Raw genomic sequence first — 20,490 nt, forward strand, 5'->3', positions numbered from 1 at the left:
GTTTACTGAAAACATCCATCCCACGCTCGGCAGTCTAAACGGACGACCAAAAGTTTATATTATATTTCCTGAACTGATCCAGGTTACCCTGAGATCCGACATAAAGAGGTCCGACTTAACGAGGTTGCATTGTATTGTATTGTACAATCAGCTTTTGGAACCCATCCTCTCCTTAGTGTAATGCATGATATGACAACAGCAAAACTTTAGTTTTGATTGCAATCACAACATGGAATAGTCAGTTTGTTAGGTACTCTAATTAGTGGTGTTAATCTACTACTGTACTTGTGAGGTAACATTTATTAAGTGTGAATAAAATGTTTGATTCAACGTAACAGTATGAGCAATTGTGGGTTTCTTCTTCTTCTATGGAGCGGCCTACTGCCACGCACATAGGCCTCAAGGGTCTTTTGTGCACCCTATAAGCACACCATGAGGCCTAACAGTCTTATGATTTCAGCAGTTCCACAAACCGCCGAAAACAACCTATCAGGTCCTCCTGGGGAAATTCACCGCCCTTGTCCAAACTACCAAAGATGGCATACCGCTCCCTTGCTATTGAGGAAAATCAAAGAGCAATAGTGGGTTAATTAAGTGTAAAATATGAACTCCATGGTTTTCGTGGTGTCAGTTATGAAATGACGGAATCTGCTTTCTATGGAGGTATCACAATTTTATCACATCTGCTATATAAGTGTTATTCGTGAGATTAAAATCATCGTTTCAATACTTTATGAAACATTGGTCATGTTGAAAGTTCATATTGTATGGTTCAGATACTACAAGAATGTACCGAACTTGCCATCAAGACTACAGCCAGCCTGTATGGTGCGCCACCACGGACTGAAGGCTTGCGTTATCCGCTCACTGTTCTACATGTATCCACCTCTGGCCGCTCGCATAGACCGAGCGTCCATGAGTGCCCCCTACCATCTCAAGTCTCGCCAATGCATTTCCATGTGGCAAGAGGTCAGTTTGAACACTAGTGTGTGGATTGTAAGACCGGTCCATCCAATAAATTCTAGTTAAACTAAAAAATGTTATCTATATGTTTAGAGTTAAGTAGTTATTTCATCTAAAAAACAATTAAGTTGCTAATTATACTTTACTATGAAATCCACAGTGATAAGTATAATGATGGTTTAATGCTGGTGGTGAGAGTTACAATGTCATTGTGTTCACTGTGTTATTGTATACTTCTAAGAACTTTGTGAATCCCTATTATACGAGGGCTGTCCAGAAAGTAAGACATCTTAACATGGCACGGCAATGGGCAGGATTAGTGCTGCCATCTTGATGAGTGTTCTTACACTCAGTACGCAACCAGCTGTGGTAGAGTGTGGATTGTGCCTATCGTGCTTTGTGTACAATGGAGTGTTGAAATGAACACGGCAATTGAAAATCACGCCAGTAAGTTGTGAAGTGCGATTTGTGATTGGTTTTCGTTGGCAAAAAGTTACATCCAATTAAAATTTATCACCAGATTATTTTTATGTGTTCAGTAAAGCGATAATGAGTGAAAGACGAGTGAGGCATTGATTTAAAAAAAAGGAAGAACCAGTGTTCACAATGAGCATTGCCGTTGTAGGCCTAGTCTTGTGCATGATGGCAAAAATCAAACGAAACGTTCCGTGAAAATCGTCATCTCATGATTACGGAAATCTCAGAGCATTTCTTCCAATTCATGGAGTTTAGTTCATGAATTTGTGGTTAGTAAACGTAGTTACCATAATTTTGTACTAAGTGGGTGTGTTTAGCAAGTCTCTGTTTTTGTGGTCTTCCGTTATTTTCGGATATTTGGCTGGTTGCGTACTGAGTGTAGGAAGCACTGTACGCTAGTTTCTCATTGCCACGCCGTGTCAAAACTTCTGTTACTTTCTGGACTAGATATAATTTATTAAATCATATTACTATTTACCCACAAAAGGGGTTGAATTCCATGATTCTATTTATTTTTGGAACAGGAAAAAGTCACTCGGAAACATGTTTGGCAAATATGGAGGTTGAGGCATTGTTACTATTTTGTTTTTAGTTAATAATTCATGAACAAGCAATGAAGCGTGAGTTGGTGCATATTTTATTTCTACAGCGAAATCTGTTTGGCCTTGAATCCGGGTGTTTTTGTTTTTACAGAGAGCTTTTCTTTATGCAGAGAGCTTTGAACTGTTATGTAGTAATCTTTATTAATCCTATGACCTTGTAGCAAAAATTGTATGCACCTAATAAGAACAAAACGCTAATTTTTAAAACTGAACTAAAGAATGCAGGTGAAAAATAGGTCTGCATTGACAACCAACCACTGAAAACAGACTGTCTGGTGATAAGTTTCTTGCTGTAATTGTCCACATGCTGAGTCCCAGTCTATGTGTATGGTTATGCCAAGAAATTTAGATTGTCTTTCAAAACTGACCCAAGGAATGGGCGAGACTTCAGAATTTAAATAACATTTAAAAAGGCTAGCTAAGACTAAAAACCCAGTCTGCCCAAAGTACATCGATTTAGGAGCAGAGTTATGTCATTGGCATTGATGAGAGGTGTGCAGTAGTCTCCTAGTTGTTGAATAAGTAATTGATAAAGAGTATAAAAAGTACTGGTCCATATAAAAGGGAGTATAAAAGGAGTGTAAAAGGGAACGGAGTCCGGAGTCATAATGGTGGGGTTTGAGCCAGACTGCGGGATAGCTAAAAGATTGTGAAAGGAGGATAAGAAACATTGGAGAAGAGCCTTCGGATTAAGACTATCCAAAATTTGTATCTCTAGGGTGGGCAGCTCTCTTAGATCACAGTAAGGAGGATATAAGACTGATATTAGGGATGTTGACAGAACATGGCTCTCTAAGGAAACATCTTATGAGGGTGGGCCTTAGTCAGAATGATGAATGTAGACTCTGAGGAGAAGAGGAGGAATCAGCAAAGCATATTTGGTTAAATTGTCCTGCCATTTTAAAAGTTCGGAAAAGATTCCTGGGAGCATATCTCCTCAGCTCTAAGGATATCAGAGAACAGAAGCCCTCAAATCTGATAGGCTTCCGTAAAAGCCTCAGATTTTGAGGACACAAATTTAAGTAAGGGAGGCGCAAAGATCCTTTTAAGGACTAAGCGCGGGGACAAATCGTCCTTTTCCCTCAGGATAAAAAAAAATATTGAAAGGCTATGTAAGACGATACAGCCAGGCTGCCCGAAGTAGATTGATTTAGGAGCAGCGTTGTGTCATCGGCATATATGAGAGATGTGCAGTAGTCTCCTAGTTGTTGGGTAGGTAATCGATAAAGAGTATAAAAAAGTACTGGTCCTAAGACAGAGCCTTGTGGCACACCTCCCAGCACAGGAAGAATGTTAGATCTGGTGAACTCCATTTTATAATTATTTTGCTCAACTAGCTGTGTACATCCCTTAAAGTAACCCTCAAACTATTGCTATAATATTTTTGTGACTCCGAGTTATTCTAGCTTCTTTACGATAATACTCTGGCCAAGGCAATCAAATGCCATACTGATATTAAGAAATGCCGTAGTTTTTAAATTTCTCCCTTCGATACCATCAACAACTGTCTCAGTAAACTTGGTCATAGCAGTAGTAGTTGATTTCCCTTTGGTGAATCTATGTTGGCAGTTGTTCAGTAAGTTATAATTGGCACAATGCTCTGAGTATTCTGACCACAATTTGTTCACATACTTTTGAAAAGGTTAATATAAGCGAAATTGCTGTATAATTACTTCCATTAGTGCTGCACCCATTTTTGGGTAACGAGAGAACTTTAGAAATTTGAGTTTTGAAGAATATTTGCTATTTTGATAAGGTATATTTAACTATATTTAAGTGACCAGTGGGAAAGCTAACTCATTGACACAAAGTCTGGAGACTATGGATTTCCACCAACATAACAGCCTCCAAACATTTTAGCTTTTAATATTGTCACGTTTTGTCAATATATATTATATAAATCTCTTCTTAATGAACATATGTTTTTTCAATATTTTTAACTTTGCCAATACTCTTCCATTTAAGTTGATTTTGCTGGTTACCTTCCTGTAAAATTCCCCTGACCTTTATATTTTTTTAAACATTTTTTTTTTAACTATTAATTTTATTGTAGCGAGTATCACAACCCAACAAGTGGAAGTTGAGCTTCAAGTTGCGTCGTAAGGATTTCCAGCCTTGCCAAAGTAAGGGAGGAAAGCCAAATCTAATGGAAATCTTGGGTGATATATTTGCCAATGCTGACGAAGGTTGTACACTTTTACAGGTAAGAAATATAATTTATGAACTTTACTTTTTTTTATCCTAATAATATAAATACGAAAGTGTCTTTGTTTGTTTGTTTTGCTTCCGCATGTAAATTATTCCACCAATTGTACTGAAATTTTTAAATGGGCATTCTTAAGGTCCCTGGTATGAATATAGGCCCCACTGGTCTTTAAAAGTATCGAAAAAAGCCCATTTTGGTCTCTAAAGTTGTGAAATATTAATTGAAAGAGCCTGTCGAATGTAATCAACTGTTCTGTGTAAACATTGTTTTGTGATAGCACAACCACATGTTTAATTATTTTAACCACTATTTTCAATTTGTTACATTTATAATGTGTAAATTCTCTAATAGTAACCATTGTTTTTACACCATTTTTTATTCCAGCCATTGGGTAAGTACTCTACCTTAGAAAATGTCCTAAAAGATGGTTCTAATTTGACTTTGACAACTCCCTTTGAAGCAGTTTGCAAGAACTATGCTAGATGAAAGTTCACTAGATTATGCTTTAGAATTAATGTACCAATTCCACCTCTAAATGTTCTAAACTATTAAAAATATTTTTCAGTTAATAAAGAAAGAAAGACGTAAATAGAGTCATTCTTAATGTACTTTTAACTGTACATTCTTAGAAAATATCAAGTATTAGATGTAAAAGACATAGTAACTATCTAAATTTTAGCATAAATTTAAAGACTGTTATAAAACCCATATTAGTTGTCTTTTGACAGAAGTAGGCTGTATTGTAAATAACAATGGCCATAAATATACACTTTTTACATATTTTCCTGATCATGGTAAGAAGGCAAATTCAACATTGGCGTCGGATATACAATTCACTCGAACCAGAAATTCTCATACAGGTGCAAAACCTAGAAAATCGGGTGCGAAGCCAAGTTGGTTACTTTGCTTAAAGAGAAGTGATCTGCTCATATTAAAATTGAAGTGCTCAGGAATTGCAGATAATTATGAAATGTGTCTAAGAGAAATAAGTGGGACTGGAATGCTGCATCAAATCCTATTCTTAAAGGATTTAGTGTGCAGTTAGGTCGAGTGTGTTCTGAAAGTTTTATGGCCAAGTCAGGTGTCCCTCAAGGCTCTAATTTTAGACCTGTGTTTTCCTATTTATCATTGATATATCCATCCTATGACATCCACCTTAGACATATGATATTATAATTTTTCTCTGATTGGTAAAATAGTAGACTATTAGCTTTGCTTGCTGGTAGGCTGAACTAACCAAATGCTTCTTAATCTCAGAAATATAATGGTTTTCTTAGTACTTATAAACTAATCCTATGTTCTTCTTTAATGAGATTGTGAAGATTTAATGGGTAATAACAAGGAAAGTACTTTGTGCAAAATCTGGATAAGATTCCAAGCTGATCTACTCTGAACACGTAAGCAGAGTCATTTTAAAAGTTGGGAAGAAATTGGGTCTTATTGTAAGGATCATCCAATTTTTTTAACAATTGCTTTATAGATCTTTGGTTAAAGCTATGTAGAATATACTGTTTTCTGTGAATGGTGGCAAGGAGTTAGAATATTGCCATTGTTATTTCTTACAAGGATAGAACGCTACAATTTCAAGAATTGCAAACTATCCTCTTGTACAAGTGTGTGTTCTATCCGTGTATCAAATAACAATGGCATATGTCTGGAATACTGTTTGTCTTTAAAATCAACCACTGTCAATAACTTAATATTTTGTAAATAATGAAAAGTACTACAGAAGTCAGAATATTCTTTATTACAATTTCTTTAAGAAATGCAATGGTGTCAAAACAATACTGTATACAAACATGAGTATTTTCATAAAATTGTAATACAATATAATATGTATACTTAAGTACAGGTTGTTTGATAAAATTCGTCCATTGAGTAGATTGGATTGTCCAACAAGAAATTCTTCAGTCTGTTCTTTAGTGTTGCACCAGTTCCCTGTCCTGAAGTCTTGTGGTAGGTGGTTGAGGATCTTTATACCGGCATATATTGGTTGCTTTGCAAAAAGATAAGTTCGATGAGCTGGGAGATTGAAGCGGTTTGCATGTCTTGTATTATAGTTGTGAAGGTCGGTTCCTTGGGCTGGTTTTTTTATTGATGCATAGTGAGCCACCTCACAAATGTAAATTGCATATACAGTCAAGATTTTGAGGTTCTTAAAATGTTCTCGGCAGCTCTCCGTAGGTTTTAGGCCTAGTATAGTTCTTACAGCCCTCTTTTGCAATATTAAAATCCTGTTCATGTTGGTCTTGGTAGTTCCACCCCTTCAGCTATACCATACTTTATGTGGGTTTCACAGAAAGCGTGGTAAATTATTTTTGCTATTTCTGGAGTGCCAATTTGCGTCATTCTTCGTATTAAAAATACACCAGTATTCAATTTTTTGCATACATTGTCAATGTGGGCTGTCCAGGTAAAGGAACTGTCAATGGTAATGCCCAGGAAGCATGCACTCTCTTCCACTTCCACCTCAGGTAATGCTGGGTCCTCCCTTCCTCTTCTGCCAAACATAATTTGCTTAGTTTTCTGTGTGTTTATAACTAAGTCATTTTCATTGCAGTATCGAGTGGCTAGATTTGTGGCAATAAATGCACTTATCTGAAGTAATTCGGTACTCTCCTTACCCAGCACAAGGGTAGTATCATCAGCGTACATTATGGGAGTACAACTGTCGCTTAGATATGCTGGTAAGTCATTTGTTGTCAGGATAAAGAGAGCTGGCCCCAGAACAGAACCTTGGGGTACCCCTCTTGTTATTGGTAGAGGTGTTGATAGAACTTTTTTGGTGATACCCTTTTCTTGACTTAAAAGCTCCACAATCTGATGTCGATTGGCAAGATAGTTCTGAACCCGTTCTGCTGCTTTTCCCACTATACCAAGGGATTGTAACTTGGTGAGGATAAGGTCATGGCCAAGGCAATCGAAGGCCTTGCTAAAGTCCAGCATAATACCTGCTGCTATTCTGCCAGCTTCTATATGGTCAATAGTTTTCCTCAAGTAGACTTATTAAGGCTGTTGTTGTGGATTTATGATTCCTGAAGCCATGTTGATTTGGTGTCATCAACTCATTTTTATAGCAGTGATCCAATAATCTTTTGAGGGCTATCTTCTCAAACAGTTTAGATACTGTTGAGATGACTGATATTGGTCTGTAATTGTTTACTTCCAATTTGTTTCCCCCCTTATGTTTTGGATAAACTTTGGATGTTTTAAGCTGTTGGGGGAAAATTCCTTGACAAAAAGATCTGTTAATTAGGTATGAGAGGGGTTCAGACAGCTCCTCACAACAGGATTTCAAGATCCCTGGAGATACTTCATCCAGACCAGCTGAGTGCGTTGATTTCAGAGATTTTATTACATTTTGCACATCTTCTACTGATGTGGGATATAGTTCATCAAGTTTGCTGTTCGTGATGGATGTTAATGTAGGTAATCCTGGTGTTGTAAAGTCATTTCGTTGTTTTCTTAAAGTATTGTCTGCAATGTTTGTAAAGTATTCGTTCAGGAAATCAGCAATTTCCTGAGGGTCTTCAAGTTTTTTTCCATCAGCAAGTAGTTCTAACTTTGGTTTATTGTCATTCTTTCCTGTCTTTTCATCATTTATGACCTTCCATGTTGCTTTGGACTTGTCATGAGCTTGATTGATGTATGTCACTATGTGCTGTCTCTTTATGTCTCTTAGTTTCAAATTGTATGCCTCTTTTCCTGGTTGTCATTTGGGTTTTGTCTGTTGCAGAGCCAGTCAGTTCAAATCTGTGCTGAGCCTCCAGAAAGTCCCTTTTTAAGCTTTGTGCTTCATCATTTAAGAAGTATTTTGGCTTGGCTTGTTTTCGAGGTCTAGTTTTCTTTTTGGGGCATGCAATATCCAATATAACATTCAGGGTCGTAGAAAAAGCGTCATATGCATCTTGTAGGTGGTGTACATTTTTTACATTGTCCCAATTTTGTGTTTGTAAGAGAGATTTTAGCATCACCATATTATTGTCATCGTTGAGACTGCGTCTTGTAACAGAAACTGTAGTTTTTTCTTTTGTAGGGATGTTAAGGGTACACAGCTGGGCTCTGTGGTCACTAAGTCCAGTTTGTAGTACGTCCACGTGTACAACAAGTTCCAAGCTGTTTGTACATACCCAGTCAATAGAGGACTGTGTGGTGCTGGTAATCCTTGTAGCTTGAAGGGGCAGTCTTGTTGTATTGAAACTTAATAGCATTTCATTGATTAGATTGTTTTTTTGAGGTTTCTTTAAGCATATCTACATTTACATCGCCCATTATTATGAGTAACTTACTGTAGGCTTTGGTGTCCTCTAAAAGTCGTGATATAATATTTTGAAAAGCTTCAAGTTGTCCACTTGGGGACCTATATGTGCCTAAGATGTATAAATGTAGATTGTTGATAGTTACACGACATAGTTCAGTCTCGCAAGTTAGCTCTTCACAGAAAGATGTGGTGTCTATGTGCTCTGTCACGACTTCTAGGGTACTTTTGATGTAAATTGCTACACCACCTTTAGCATGGGTTTTCCTACAGAAAGCTGATAATAGAGTGTAGTTTGGTAAACTTATTTTTCCGATCTCTTCTTCTTTTAGACCATGTTCGCTAAGTATGACAACACTAGGTGTAAGAATCTCAAGGTGATGGAGCTAGTCTATCGATTTTGTTACGAAGACCTTCAATGTTCTGGTGAAATACTATCATATTGTAGTTTTTATGAAAAAAAAATTTTATTTTGACTTTTTTTTTATTTTTTGAATTTGCTTTCTTTTTACTTGTCTTTGGTCTAAAAAAATGGGTTGTGTTTTGGTCTTGTAGAGCATCTGCAGGGAATGGGAGCACCTGTGACTGATTTTCAGTTGAAGTGAACTGAGACATATGGTTGGTCTGTGATAGGTCATCAGTAGCTTTAGTATAGCCATAGTGTTTCTTCATGTGCTCCAAGTAGAATGCAATGTTTTCTTGGAAGAACTCCTCATAATCTTCGTCATTTTTCTTCAACTTTGAGTTCAGTGGTGGTGAGTTGCTTAGTTTCATTTTTACGTCCAAGCAGGAAGGTTTTTGGAGTCGCAAGACATTTGATTTACTGGCAGCTTTTGTCATTTGAAGAGATACACTGAAACATATTTCCCTTCTCGCCTTCAGTTGTTTGGAGAGCAGCGGTTTCTCCTACTTGGGTAGATTTGGGCTTCCATGTCCTTCTTCGTCTCTGCAGTTTTTGTTTCCAGGTTTGGCTGGTTCCTGAAGTCAGGTGTGGGCTACATTCTGTCAAGGCGTACAGTTTTTCATTACAGGTTTGGCTGGTTCCTGAAGTCTGGTGTGGGCTACATTCTGTTAAGGCGTACAGTTTTTCATTACAGGTTTGGCTGGTTCCTGAAGTCAGGTGTGGGCCACATTCTGTCAAGGCGTACAGTTTTTCATTACAGGTTTGGCTGGTTCCTGAAGTCAGGTGTGGGCTACATTCTGTTAAGGCGTACAGTTTTTCATTACAGGTTTGGCTGGTTCCTAAAGTCAGGTGTGGGCTACATTCTGTCAAGGCGTACAGTTTTTCATTACAGGTTTGGCTGGTTCCTGAAGTCAGGTGTGGGTTACATTCTGTCAAGGCGTACAGTTTTTCATTACAGGTTTGGCTGGTTCCAGAAGTCTGGTGGTGTGGGCTACATTCTGTCAAGGCGTACAGTTTTTCATTACAGGTTTGGCTGATACCTGAAGTCAGGTGTGTTCTTATGTCTGTTAAAGAGTTCTCCAGTTTTTGTTGGCAGGTTTGATTGGTTCTTGAAGTTAAAGTATTTATAGCTAGGGTATTAATAGCTATCTCCATCCGATCAAGTTTTGCTTTGATACCGGACATTTCAAATAGGAGGGATGAGGGAGGACTAATCTTTGATTATTTCGGCTGGAGGGGGGAAGTTTTTGTGTCTCGGAATCATGAAAAGTCTTGGTTTCTTGATTTTCAATTTTCTTTTGCAGAGTTAAAACAGTTTTTTCAAGCTCTGCTATTTGATTTACATAGCTATCAATGAGTTGACTAAGTTGTAAATCATGTTCCTCATAGATAAATTACGCTTCTTGGCAAAGTTTCTTCTCTTTAGTGAGCTGAGCTTCAACATCTGCATTCAGTTGTAGGAGATTTTCAATTTTATGTAGATTTTTCTTTTCTTCATTTCCCATTTCTTCAAGTTTTTCCTCCATAATGCTCAGTTTGGTCTTTAGCTTGAGTGTTTCGTCTTTTAAGAGTTCATTTTCTTCTACTAATGCTGATCCAATTTTTGCTGCCATTTCTAATTTATCCTCCCGACTGTTTGAGTTTTCTAAAAAGTTATTTGCAATGAGACTGTTTTCTAGTTTCCTGAATGGTATCAGAGCTATTTAGAGAGAGTGAGTCAGTGAGTACTTGGTTTAATAGCTGTGGCTGTTTGTCAGCACTGCTGTTTGTGCATTTCCATTTTCCAATTTCCTGGCTAGTTAATTTTTTCAGGACATTATCTAAAATATTTTGACAGCCTGCATGGTACCAGTTATTGAATGAATGAATGAATGAATGAATGTTTATTCCATCAACTGTACATGAAATACACAAATGACAATAGTAAAGAACTAAACAGAATTGTTTTGAAAACAATAGTTTACTAGTTATCTAGCTAAGATATTACTTAAATAATTAATAAGGAATAAGCCTGCATGGGCATTCAGCCTGTGCGCAGGCTTCAGTTGATCGTCCGCCACGATAACTTAACATGAATCTTAACTTGATATCTTTAATAGCATTTAATAAATAGAATGTGCTAGAATTTTTAACATAAAATTTATAATTTAAAATAAAATAAAAGAACACGATTTAATATGAGAACTGGGCTTGTTACGTTTAGTAAAAAGTAATTCAGTGTTAGTTTATCTATGATAATGCAACGGCGTCATATCATTGTGTTGGCCCAGGGGAGATCAAGTCAGCATGGTTCTATGTAATAATAGTGTAGTAGTGTGGTGTGTACTAATGTAGCGTCTAGTATGAATGGTAGTGTAGTGTAGTGTAGTAGCAGTAGTAGTATGGTTTAGTAGTAGTATGGTTTAGTAGTAGTATGGTTTAGTAGTATAGTGGTCTAGTGGTCGGGTGTAATATTATAAAGTGCCTGAGGATGGGTGTTGCAGGTCAGGCCGCTCGGTAATCTGCAGATATAATGGACTCTGCTTGTGTCATACCTAATTGGAGTAGCCATTGTTTCACTCTATTTTTGAAAACAGGCAAGGAGGGTGATTCAAAGAGAGTGGCAGCTATTATGATGAACACGAATATTTCTATATAGAATGTTAGATATATAAAAGGGGTTTGTTGTAGAATACTCTTTACGTAACTGTAAAGTAACAGTCCTAACATTATGCGCATATCTAGTATCATGATGGTGGGTAATTTCTGAAAAGATTGTGTTTAAATTAAGGTAAATGTACGTCAGGAGAGTCTTTAAAAAAAGTTGGCGAATAGTAAGAATAGCAGATTCTCTAAATAGAGTGTCAGTAGAATAACGTTGACTTTTGTTAAACCCTATTTTTAGTATGCGTTTTTGAGAAACAAAGAGGGGATATAGAATAGATGGTCTTGCCCCTCCCCAAGCAATTATTCCGAAAGAAAGAAGTGATTGAATGTAAGCATAGTAAGCTAAACTTAATTTCTTTTTCCATCAAAATTTCACTAATTTGTCTGAAAGCAAAAGCATATTTTTTAATATTTTGTACTAACATATCTATATGGTGGGTCCAGGTCATCCGAAAATCAAAAATTACTCCAAGGTATTTATAGTAATCCACCTTCTCTACTTCCTCGCAAGTGCACGTATTAATAAGATAGTTGTTACCACAACTATGAATAACCAAGTTTTGTAAATTATAATCTGTACTATTTCTTAGGGAAATCGGCATAAACTTTGTTTTTGTTATATTAAGAGAAAGGACATTTTGGTCAAACCAAGTTTTTAAAAGAGTAAGATCACTTGATGCTTTTGCCTGTACTTCTGGCCAAGACTTTCCTCTTAAAAAAACAAGGGTGTCATCAGCAAATAAGAATAATTTACCATTCAAATTCAATTTTGATATATTGTTGATATAAATTAAAAATAAAATTGGACCAAGAGTGCTGCCCTGGACCACACCGTATTCCACAGGTAGTGGATCACTGTTTATACCACCAATAGACACACATTGTAACCTATCGGTGAGATAGCTCCGAAACCATGAGAGAGCAGTGCCGCGAACCCCAACATTTTCAAGCTTCAATAGTAATTTGCTTCTGTCTACGGAATCAAAAGCCTTTTTTAAATCTAGAAAAATTAACATTGAACGCGTTCCATCCGAAATGCTATCATTTATCTCTCTATTGATGTCAAAAAGAACGTTTGTGATGTTTTTGTCATTCCTAAACCCGTACTGAGAGTCACACAGTATTTCGTTTTCTTGGAGATATGTAACTAGTTGATCTTTTACTATGCGCTCTAAACACTTTTGAAAATACACTCAACAGGGAAATTGGGCGGAAGTTGTTTTTATCATTGAACTCGTTGATGTAGAGGGGAAGACTTTTGCCAATTTGAAGAAATTTGGAAAAAACGCCATTTAAGATACTTAAATTGATTAAATGAAGTAAGGGTGGAAGAAAAAAATTGATATTTAGTTTTAGAATATTAGCCGAAACATCATCGAGGCCCGGCGCAGACCCTCCCCGCAGTCCAGCCACCTGATGAATGATGTCCAATTCTGTCACAGTGTGAAATATAAAGTCAGTGTTCTGTCTATAGTCAGCATCATTTATAACTGGATGACCTCCCGTATTGATTTCATTTTGCTAGATTATGTCCCACGGCCGCAAAGAAAAAATTGAATTCGTTAGTTATTTGTTTTTAATAAGTTCGGTGTGACAACAGATGCCGTAGACAAATATTTACTAATGGGAAATGATTCTCGACTTTTAGATCTCCCTGCTAATTCATTGACTATTCCCCAAAATAATTTGGGATTGCCGTTGGAATGAATGATTTTGGTTCTATAATAGTCCCCTTTTAGCTTTTTTCAGCGAAGAACTTAAAAATCTTCTATAGTTTTGATATTGATTGCGTAAAATAACATTAAATGGCTGTTTTTTTTATTCTTCTACTCAACCCATCCCGAGTACGAATACAACGAACGAGATCAGAAGTAATCCATGGTTTTAGTTTTTTGTTTCTGGCAGAGTTAATTTTTATTGGTTTTTTAGCAGTTGATATTGAATTTTGAACTCTCTCCTTAAATATATTAGCACATTGATTAACATCAAAACATGTTAAGACGGGGGGTCCAGTCGACAAGTGACAAATTGTTAGTCAGCAGTGCGTGGTCGGTATAAGTGTGGGGCGTTATAGTTGTCGGTGTGAATATCAGGGCAAGGCGGAGCCGCTGCAAGAGATAGTGAGTCGCATCCAGTGCTGTAGTGGTCAGTTATATTTGTCTGGATCACAGCTGATTTTACTCTATTTATATCACTGATCCTCACAAATATATGATCCAGACAAGATTGAAGGTTGTTTGACACTCTAGTAGGTTTAGAAATACACTGTATGAGCCAAGCGCCATGCAGACAACTTAAATATCTATTAGTCATTGAATTAGTCTTCAATAAGTCTATATTAATATCTCCAACAAATATGCATGTTTTATTTAGTCCAGTACTGTCATAGTAGTTTTCTAGTCCATCCAAAAATAAATCAAGATTACTGTCGTGGGTTCTGTATAAAGCAAGTAAGTTAAACATTTTATTTGAGTAAGTAAAGTCCAATCCGATACCATAAATGTCACCTAACGCTATCTGAGCAGCCTTTACTGATAACCGTTTGTTTACTAATATAATAAGTCCATCGTTTTGGTTCCATTGTGTGTTAGTAATTAACGTATCAAATCCCTGAATGTGTACGTGCTCTTCTCCTCCCCTCAGCCAACACTCCGACATAATTACCAAATCAAGTGTATGACAAAACTCGTTTAAATATACCATTAATTCATCAAAATTTTTTGAAAAACTTCTTATGTTTGTATGAAAAATTCTTAAACAATCACTGCCGTTATCATGAAAAAAATCTAAACAGCTATCATAACTTTCCAGTTCAAGGCAATTGAAAGGAATATTGTCATCAAAAACGTCATCCAGCATGAGCGGTGTCATCACAGCCTCACATCATTCTGCCTGCCCAGTACAACAATGATATTTAAATGAAGTGCTACTCGTGCCATATGACTAAAACTAAAATTATATCTTTAATGTATTATGAATATTTTCTGTATCAATCTAAACAGAAAATCTAATCAATGAAAAGAAACAAAATTTAATTGTTTAAGACAAAATTAAGTCATAATAAAAAAGGTCTTTTAGTTACATTATGTGCTCATACATAAATTAGTACAAAAATATTATTAAAAACCAAAAACTAATTCCACTTAGGCTATAATACTAAAGTATATTAAATGGTAAGAAATCTTTGAACATTGTGCAACTTCAGCCGTGATTAAATGTGAACAAGGAAAAAATATAATATTAATTCAACTTTACTCTAAATTATACTTATAGGGAGAAATTATATTTGAAAACCAACAAATAATGAGAACTATACTACAACTCTTCGACTCTTAAAATAATGATACTGATTACAGAGTACAACATTATGCTATGGACAAGTAAACAAGTTTAAAATAATAATTGTTACATAATAATTAATAATAAGGATAATATTTACATTATATAGGCTATATAGGCCTTAGCGCATCAATCATATAACTGATTCTTGTGAGATGACATTGAAGTTAAACATAGCATAAGAACTTGTTGTTATTTTATTTTTAACTGTTAGTCCGTTAAATACTTATAATTATATAATCAAAGAGAAAAGGTCAGTTTGAGATTCATAATAAATAAAATGGTTTAACAAAATTTAAGTGAACTGTGGTTAATTATAATAATGAATTAATACATAACTCATTAAATCATGATTAAGTAATAGTACAAGCGTCAACTTTGCATAAATTTAATTTATTTACTTCGGTTTAAAACATACAAGCTGAATTATAAGTATTTATTCTAAATTTTGTTACTCATAGCATGTTTTCTGATACTACTTTATTAGCATTAGTGTTGGCAGATATGATACTTCGATAGAGATAAAGGAATTTTACGTTGACAAGGTATAAAATAGCAATATGTTTTTGATCAAATAAATCTTTTATACTGTAATCTAAATAATAAAATAATTTTATTCTGTGGTCTATAAAGTAAATAAATATTGTGTAGCCTATAGATATGTATTCAGCAGCCAATGAAATAATAATATTTAAATATTTAAAAGTTCTATGATTACTTGTCAAAGCGGTCTAGGTCCTTGAGCTGAAGCACCCGGATAGAATGCTCGCCCTCAGCAGGCTTGATCAGCACTTTGTTGTTGAAAAAGCCAGCGTAGTGGATCCTCCTCTCCCGCTGCAACCTCCGGGCGCGTCCTAGCAGAGTCTTGTTGTGGGGTGTTAGCTGTTCATTAATGAACACTTGGCTCTCTGGAAGCGATGCTAATTTATTGCATAAAACCTGTTCATTTTATTCCAGAAAATCTGACTCCAATGCCACAGTTACCACATGGATACTTTGTGGACATTTTGAATTAGTATCTCACTGTAGTTTGAATGGTAAGCAGCAAGAAAGATTTTATGTTTATATAAATAGGTTTAGTATGGCAATTGTAGGATTATAGGTCCCACTAGCAGTCAGCAGTGAGTCTGAGGTCAGTTATCAGCAGCCACACTGTCAGCAGGTGAGGTCAGTACACTCAGCCGCTTGACACACTTACTCCATCTGTCTGTCTGCCACCTGTTGGTGTATTTATTTATTTATTTATTATTATTTCAACGGCATCCGCCAATATACAATAATTTCACAACATTTTCATGCAACTTAAATATAACATCAACAAGATAAATAACATCTAATTAAATTACAGAAAGTAGTGATTATGCAGTGGAATAATAAATAAGTATTAAGATTTGTGAAATAATGTTATAATAGTGAAAAATCACACACATCATCTCCAACTGATATTAAGGGGAAAAAAACTCTATCACCCATTACTGTTGCAGTCTCTTTTTAAGGTGTGCGATGCTGTCATAAAACATATCACCATCCGAAGGAATGCTGTTTCCACGCCTATGAAGTCGAGCAATAGGACCGTGATAGCTGTAATTGTTTGAGTGGTGGCAGGTTGAAAACATATTCCTGGATCTGGTTCCAGCAGGCACCAAGAGGGATATCCTACTCAGAAGCTCTGGTGAATCGATCGCCCCGTTGATAAGCTTGTGCAGGAAAAATAATATCAAACATTCTCCTTCTGCACTCCAGCGTAGGCAGAAGAAATTCCTGCTCAAGTGCGGGGACAGAGACCTCCCGATAGGCTGCACCTCTCCGGACTCCTTGAAGTCTGCAAAATTTGTTTTGAATACTCTGTAGTTTGTGAATATGAGATGCGTAATGAGGGGACCAAACAAGAGTACAATATTCCAGATTAGGCCGAACTAAAGCCTTGTACAAGAGCAGTAGTGTATTGGTGTAGTGTTGGAGGTTTACGTGTTTAACAGCAGTGAGTTGGCTGTGAGCTGTGACGTCACTTCCCATACATGTTTTGTTAATTAGTAGTGATGGTTTTTTTATAGATTAAAAATATGAGCTTTACTCTAATTTTTCCTTGAAATGATCTTGTTAAGGATTAAATTAAATGTAGTTTATTACAATGAGGTTGCTATAAGAAAAAGTTATTTTGTTCTTGAAAGTGAATTACTGACTACAAGATTAGCAGTGTCAGTTGCTTGTGTGATTTTTTTGTTAAGTTGTTTCTTGATAATAATATAATGTCGATTACTTACAAGTGTTTCAAGGTAAGATTTATGTGCAAGTAATAATAATTTGTTGGGGTATTACCACTTTAAACACTACTTTCTTGGGAGACAACTTCACTAGAGACTGTAGTCAGTCAGCCATTGTGACAATCGAGGTTATTCAGAGGAAATTTCTTTTATAAATAATCTGGAAGTTTATAACGGTTTAGAGTAGATGTATAGATGGAGCTTCAAATTTATGCTCTTTCAGTTTATTGCACTGTAATTTACTTCTTACACCCAAACTGATTTTAGAAAGACTTGTGGCGTTTGCCACTTTATTTTGTTGGTCTTTGGACGGACCGGGAGCTGTTTCCTTACAGCTGGTCGAGCCATCTGTTTTACCAGATGGTTGTTCTCTTTCTAGTTGTTTCTGTGGCTTTCTGGCTTTTTGATTGGGTTCTAGTTTTTTCAGGTTTTCTAGATATCTGGAATTAGTTTTCTTTTCTCTCTTCTCTTCTGACTTCCATAGGGCAAGGACATCTTGGAGTTTTCTGTGGTCGGAGCAGCGACCAAAGAAGAACATAGACTGGCAATCGGGGCGCGCGGCTGAAGCCGGTAATCACCAGAGTGGTGGGGATGGCAGTGGATGAGTCACCCACTACCGAGCGTCCGTGTAGCAGGAAGGGCTCGCTTTCGTTGTTTGCTTGCCACCGATTATAGAATTTATATTATTGGAAGTTGGATGTTTTTTTTAAGAATGATCAACTAAAATATACTTCGCTGGAAGTTGTGTACATTTTATTTCATTGTAAGTAAGGAATATAAACTAAATACAATAAAGATACTGTAAAAACTATACTGTAACCTGAATTGAATGTTAGAAATCATTCATTGATACATACTGTAACACCAAATAAACAGTAACATTGTAAACTGTAACATCACATAAAAAGTAAACTTACTATTTAAGTTAGACATTTAAGTTATTCCGTATTGTAAAAGGTTGAATTTATAGGCTTTAAATCGTACATATAATATTTTCATTTTATTATGTACTTGTGGTTTTTGAAACCCGCTACAACGATTAGTTGATTTAATCAAATTTAGATATATTCCCATAATAAGTTATTAATGTTTATAGATTTGAGTATAAAAAAAAGGTTGAGCATTTAAACATTTAACCTATTTGCAGCGTATGGAGGCGAGGCGGCGGATACGTGTTTGCGCCGCATGAAATTTGTATCTGCTTTATACCTCGTTTCTCGACAAACTGTTCACTCCAAAAATTTATAAAAAATACTACGGTAAAATTTGGTTTATTATCTCAAACTTTCTCGCAGACGAAACTCGCCTGACCAATAAATAAAAAAAGTAGCAGCCGACTCATTATTTCATGTTCATCGCCAAAGCTCAATTTGGTTTTAATTAATTAATATTTATTTTATAACACTTGTAATAAACTTTTAAAATGTTTATCTACTACATCATCATTGCCATAGTATTGACTAGAAAATTGTGAAATTTCAAGTTTTTTATCCCAACTCTAACTGTATAATCCAACGGTGTTAATGAAACGCGGCAAATTAAAATGTATACTCGCCGCGAGCTGGTGCCCGGCCGGTTTGTCACCAGAGTGGGCGTGGGTTGGCTTCAACTGCCGTAATGTATTGGGTATAGGGATTTCCAGTCTATGTTCTTCTTTGGTCGCTGGGTCGGAGTTACAAAATCAAAAGCTGGCTGCCCGCTCCCTCTACGAACCGGCACGGTGTTTTGGTGTTAATATCGTATGCCTACCTTCCAATCAACGTTTCACGACCTCGTTTAATATTTAGGACCCCAGTCTTTCCAAATTCAGTTTTCGAATATCGTCGCATATTGGTAGCAGAGCGTGGTTTTGAAATGGAAGGCTAGGCTTGCCGGTGGGAGCGGAGGAATTCTACACAGCTATGAGAGCTAAGTCCTAGTTTTAAGTTTTTTTTAAAGGGGTGGTAGACGTTTTTCTAAATTTTTTTAGTTTTCTAAATTTTCCTTACACTGCCTTTTTTTACTCAAAATGTTAAACTTTTTCGAAGTAGCTTGTTTTTAATGTGCAGGTCTGAGCCAAGCAGTTCTTGCAACCAACTGCTACCTAAGCCTAGTTGTGTAATAATTGAACATGTGAGTGGCAGTATTTCTTAAACTTTAGTAACTTATTCTCACTAATTATTTAGGCATAGGTATTTGGTTGATTTTTTCTAGCTTAAAATTTTACTTTAAACCAATTTTAATAAATTTTTTTTTTCTCTCACCAAGTTAACTCTTAACCTAACTTTTACTTTCACCTACAGTGTAGCCTGTTGCCTTAAACATACCTGGTACTTAATTACTTGTGCTTTCTAAACTTTAATTAGCACCTTTTAGTATTTTAATTTAAACTTTGGCTCAGATCTGTGCAAGTAAAGTCGAAGGATTTCATAGATGCTGTTGGTGACTGCGTATTGTACTGCCGCCTATGTATAGCCTACCTTTTGTTTTTAAAGTTCTTAGCTTTCTGGTTAATATTTGAAACCCCCATTCAGTTTCACCAGATTATTTACTTTGGGTTGGCTTATAATTAAAAGTGTTCTTTTTTATATAACTTGCTTTCCTTCTGATATTTCATCTCTACTTCTGATTTAATTAAAATTTTTAAACCTTTCCACACCTACCCTTAGTTCCAAATGCTATTAATTGTTGTTTATTCTAGGATTTTAATTAATTATTTAGTTATTTATTTATTCTTCCAGCGGATTTACTCCACTTGTACATGTTTTAAGTTGATAAGAGTTTAAATTTTTAATAGCTCTAATTTGATGATTTTGTCTACTGCGTTGAATTTATTCGAGTCTTACACAATTTTGTTAATTAATCTTAGTCTATACACAAGGTAAGTGAAGTGTTACTGTTAAATTTATCTGATATTTTTTCTACTTAGAAACATGTCAAACTTTTATGTAGGCCTATGCTATTTGATTGTTCGGGGCAGTTCAAGCTTAAGGGGTTGATTTAGTCTAACAGTTTGCAATTTTTTTTCTAAAACCTTCTTCAAAACTTTAATGTTATTGTAAAAATAATAATTCTTTTTAGTCTATTATTAAAAGCCCTTTGCTTCTTTTGACTAGTGCCGGTTTAAGTTAAAACAGTTTAAAGTTAATATGGAGAACAACTTTAGTTTCAACTTTTGATAAAAATAACATAGGCCTATGCTTGTTTTGTAATTTTTATGAAGTTGCAGCTTGGGGTTGGATTTGACGTGCTGACATACATATAAGTGATTTAATTACTTACAAAACTAAACTTTCTTTCCAAAATGTTGAAACATCCTTTCTTTTACAAACTTTTAAAACTATAGTTTGCCA

General features: G+C 35.7%; 1 protein-coding gene across 1 annotated transcript in view; it reads left to right on the forward strand.

The window, feature by feature from the left end:
* LOC124360821 (putative transmembrane protein 183BP) overlaps positions 1 to 20,490 on the forward strand; it is a 38,373-nt gene that overhangs the window by 9,337 nt on the left and 8,546 nt on the right. Inside the window, exons 5-6 of the mRNA XM_046814744.1 lie at positions 777 to 969; positions 4,096 to 4,245. Of these exons, the coding sequence (XP_046670700.1) occupies positions 777 to 969; positions 4,096 to 4,245 (343 nt within the window). The remainder of the gene's footprint in view (positions 1 to 776; positions 970 to 4,095; positions 4,246 to 20,490) is intronic.

The sequence above is a fragment of the Homalodisca vitripennis genome, chromosome 4 (assembly GCF_021130785.1).
Source record: "Homalodisca vitripennis isolate AUS2020 chromosome 4, UT_GWSS_2.1, whole genome shotgun sequence".
NCBI classification, from domain to species: Eukaryota; Metazoa; Arthropoda; class Insecta; order Hemiptera; family Cicadellidae; genus Homalodisca; species Homalodisca vitripennis.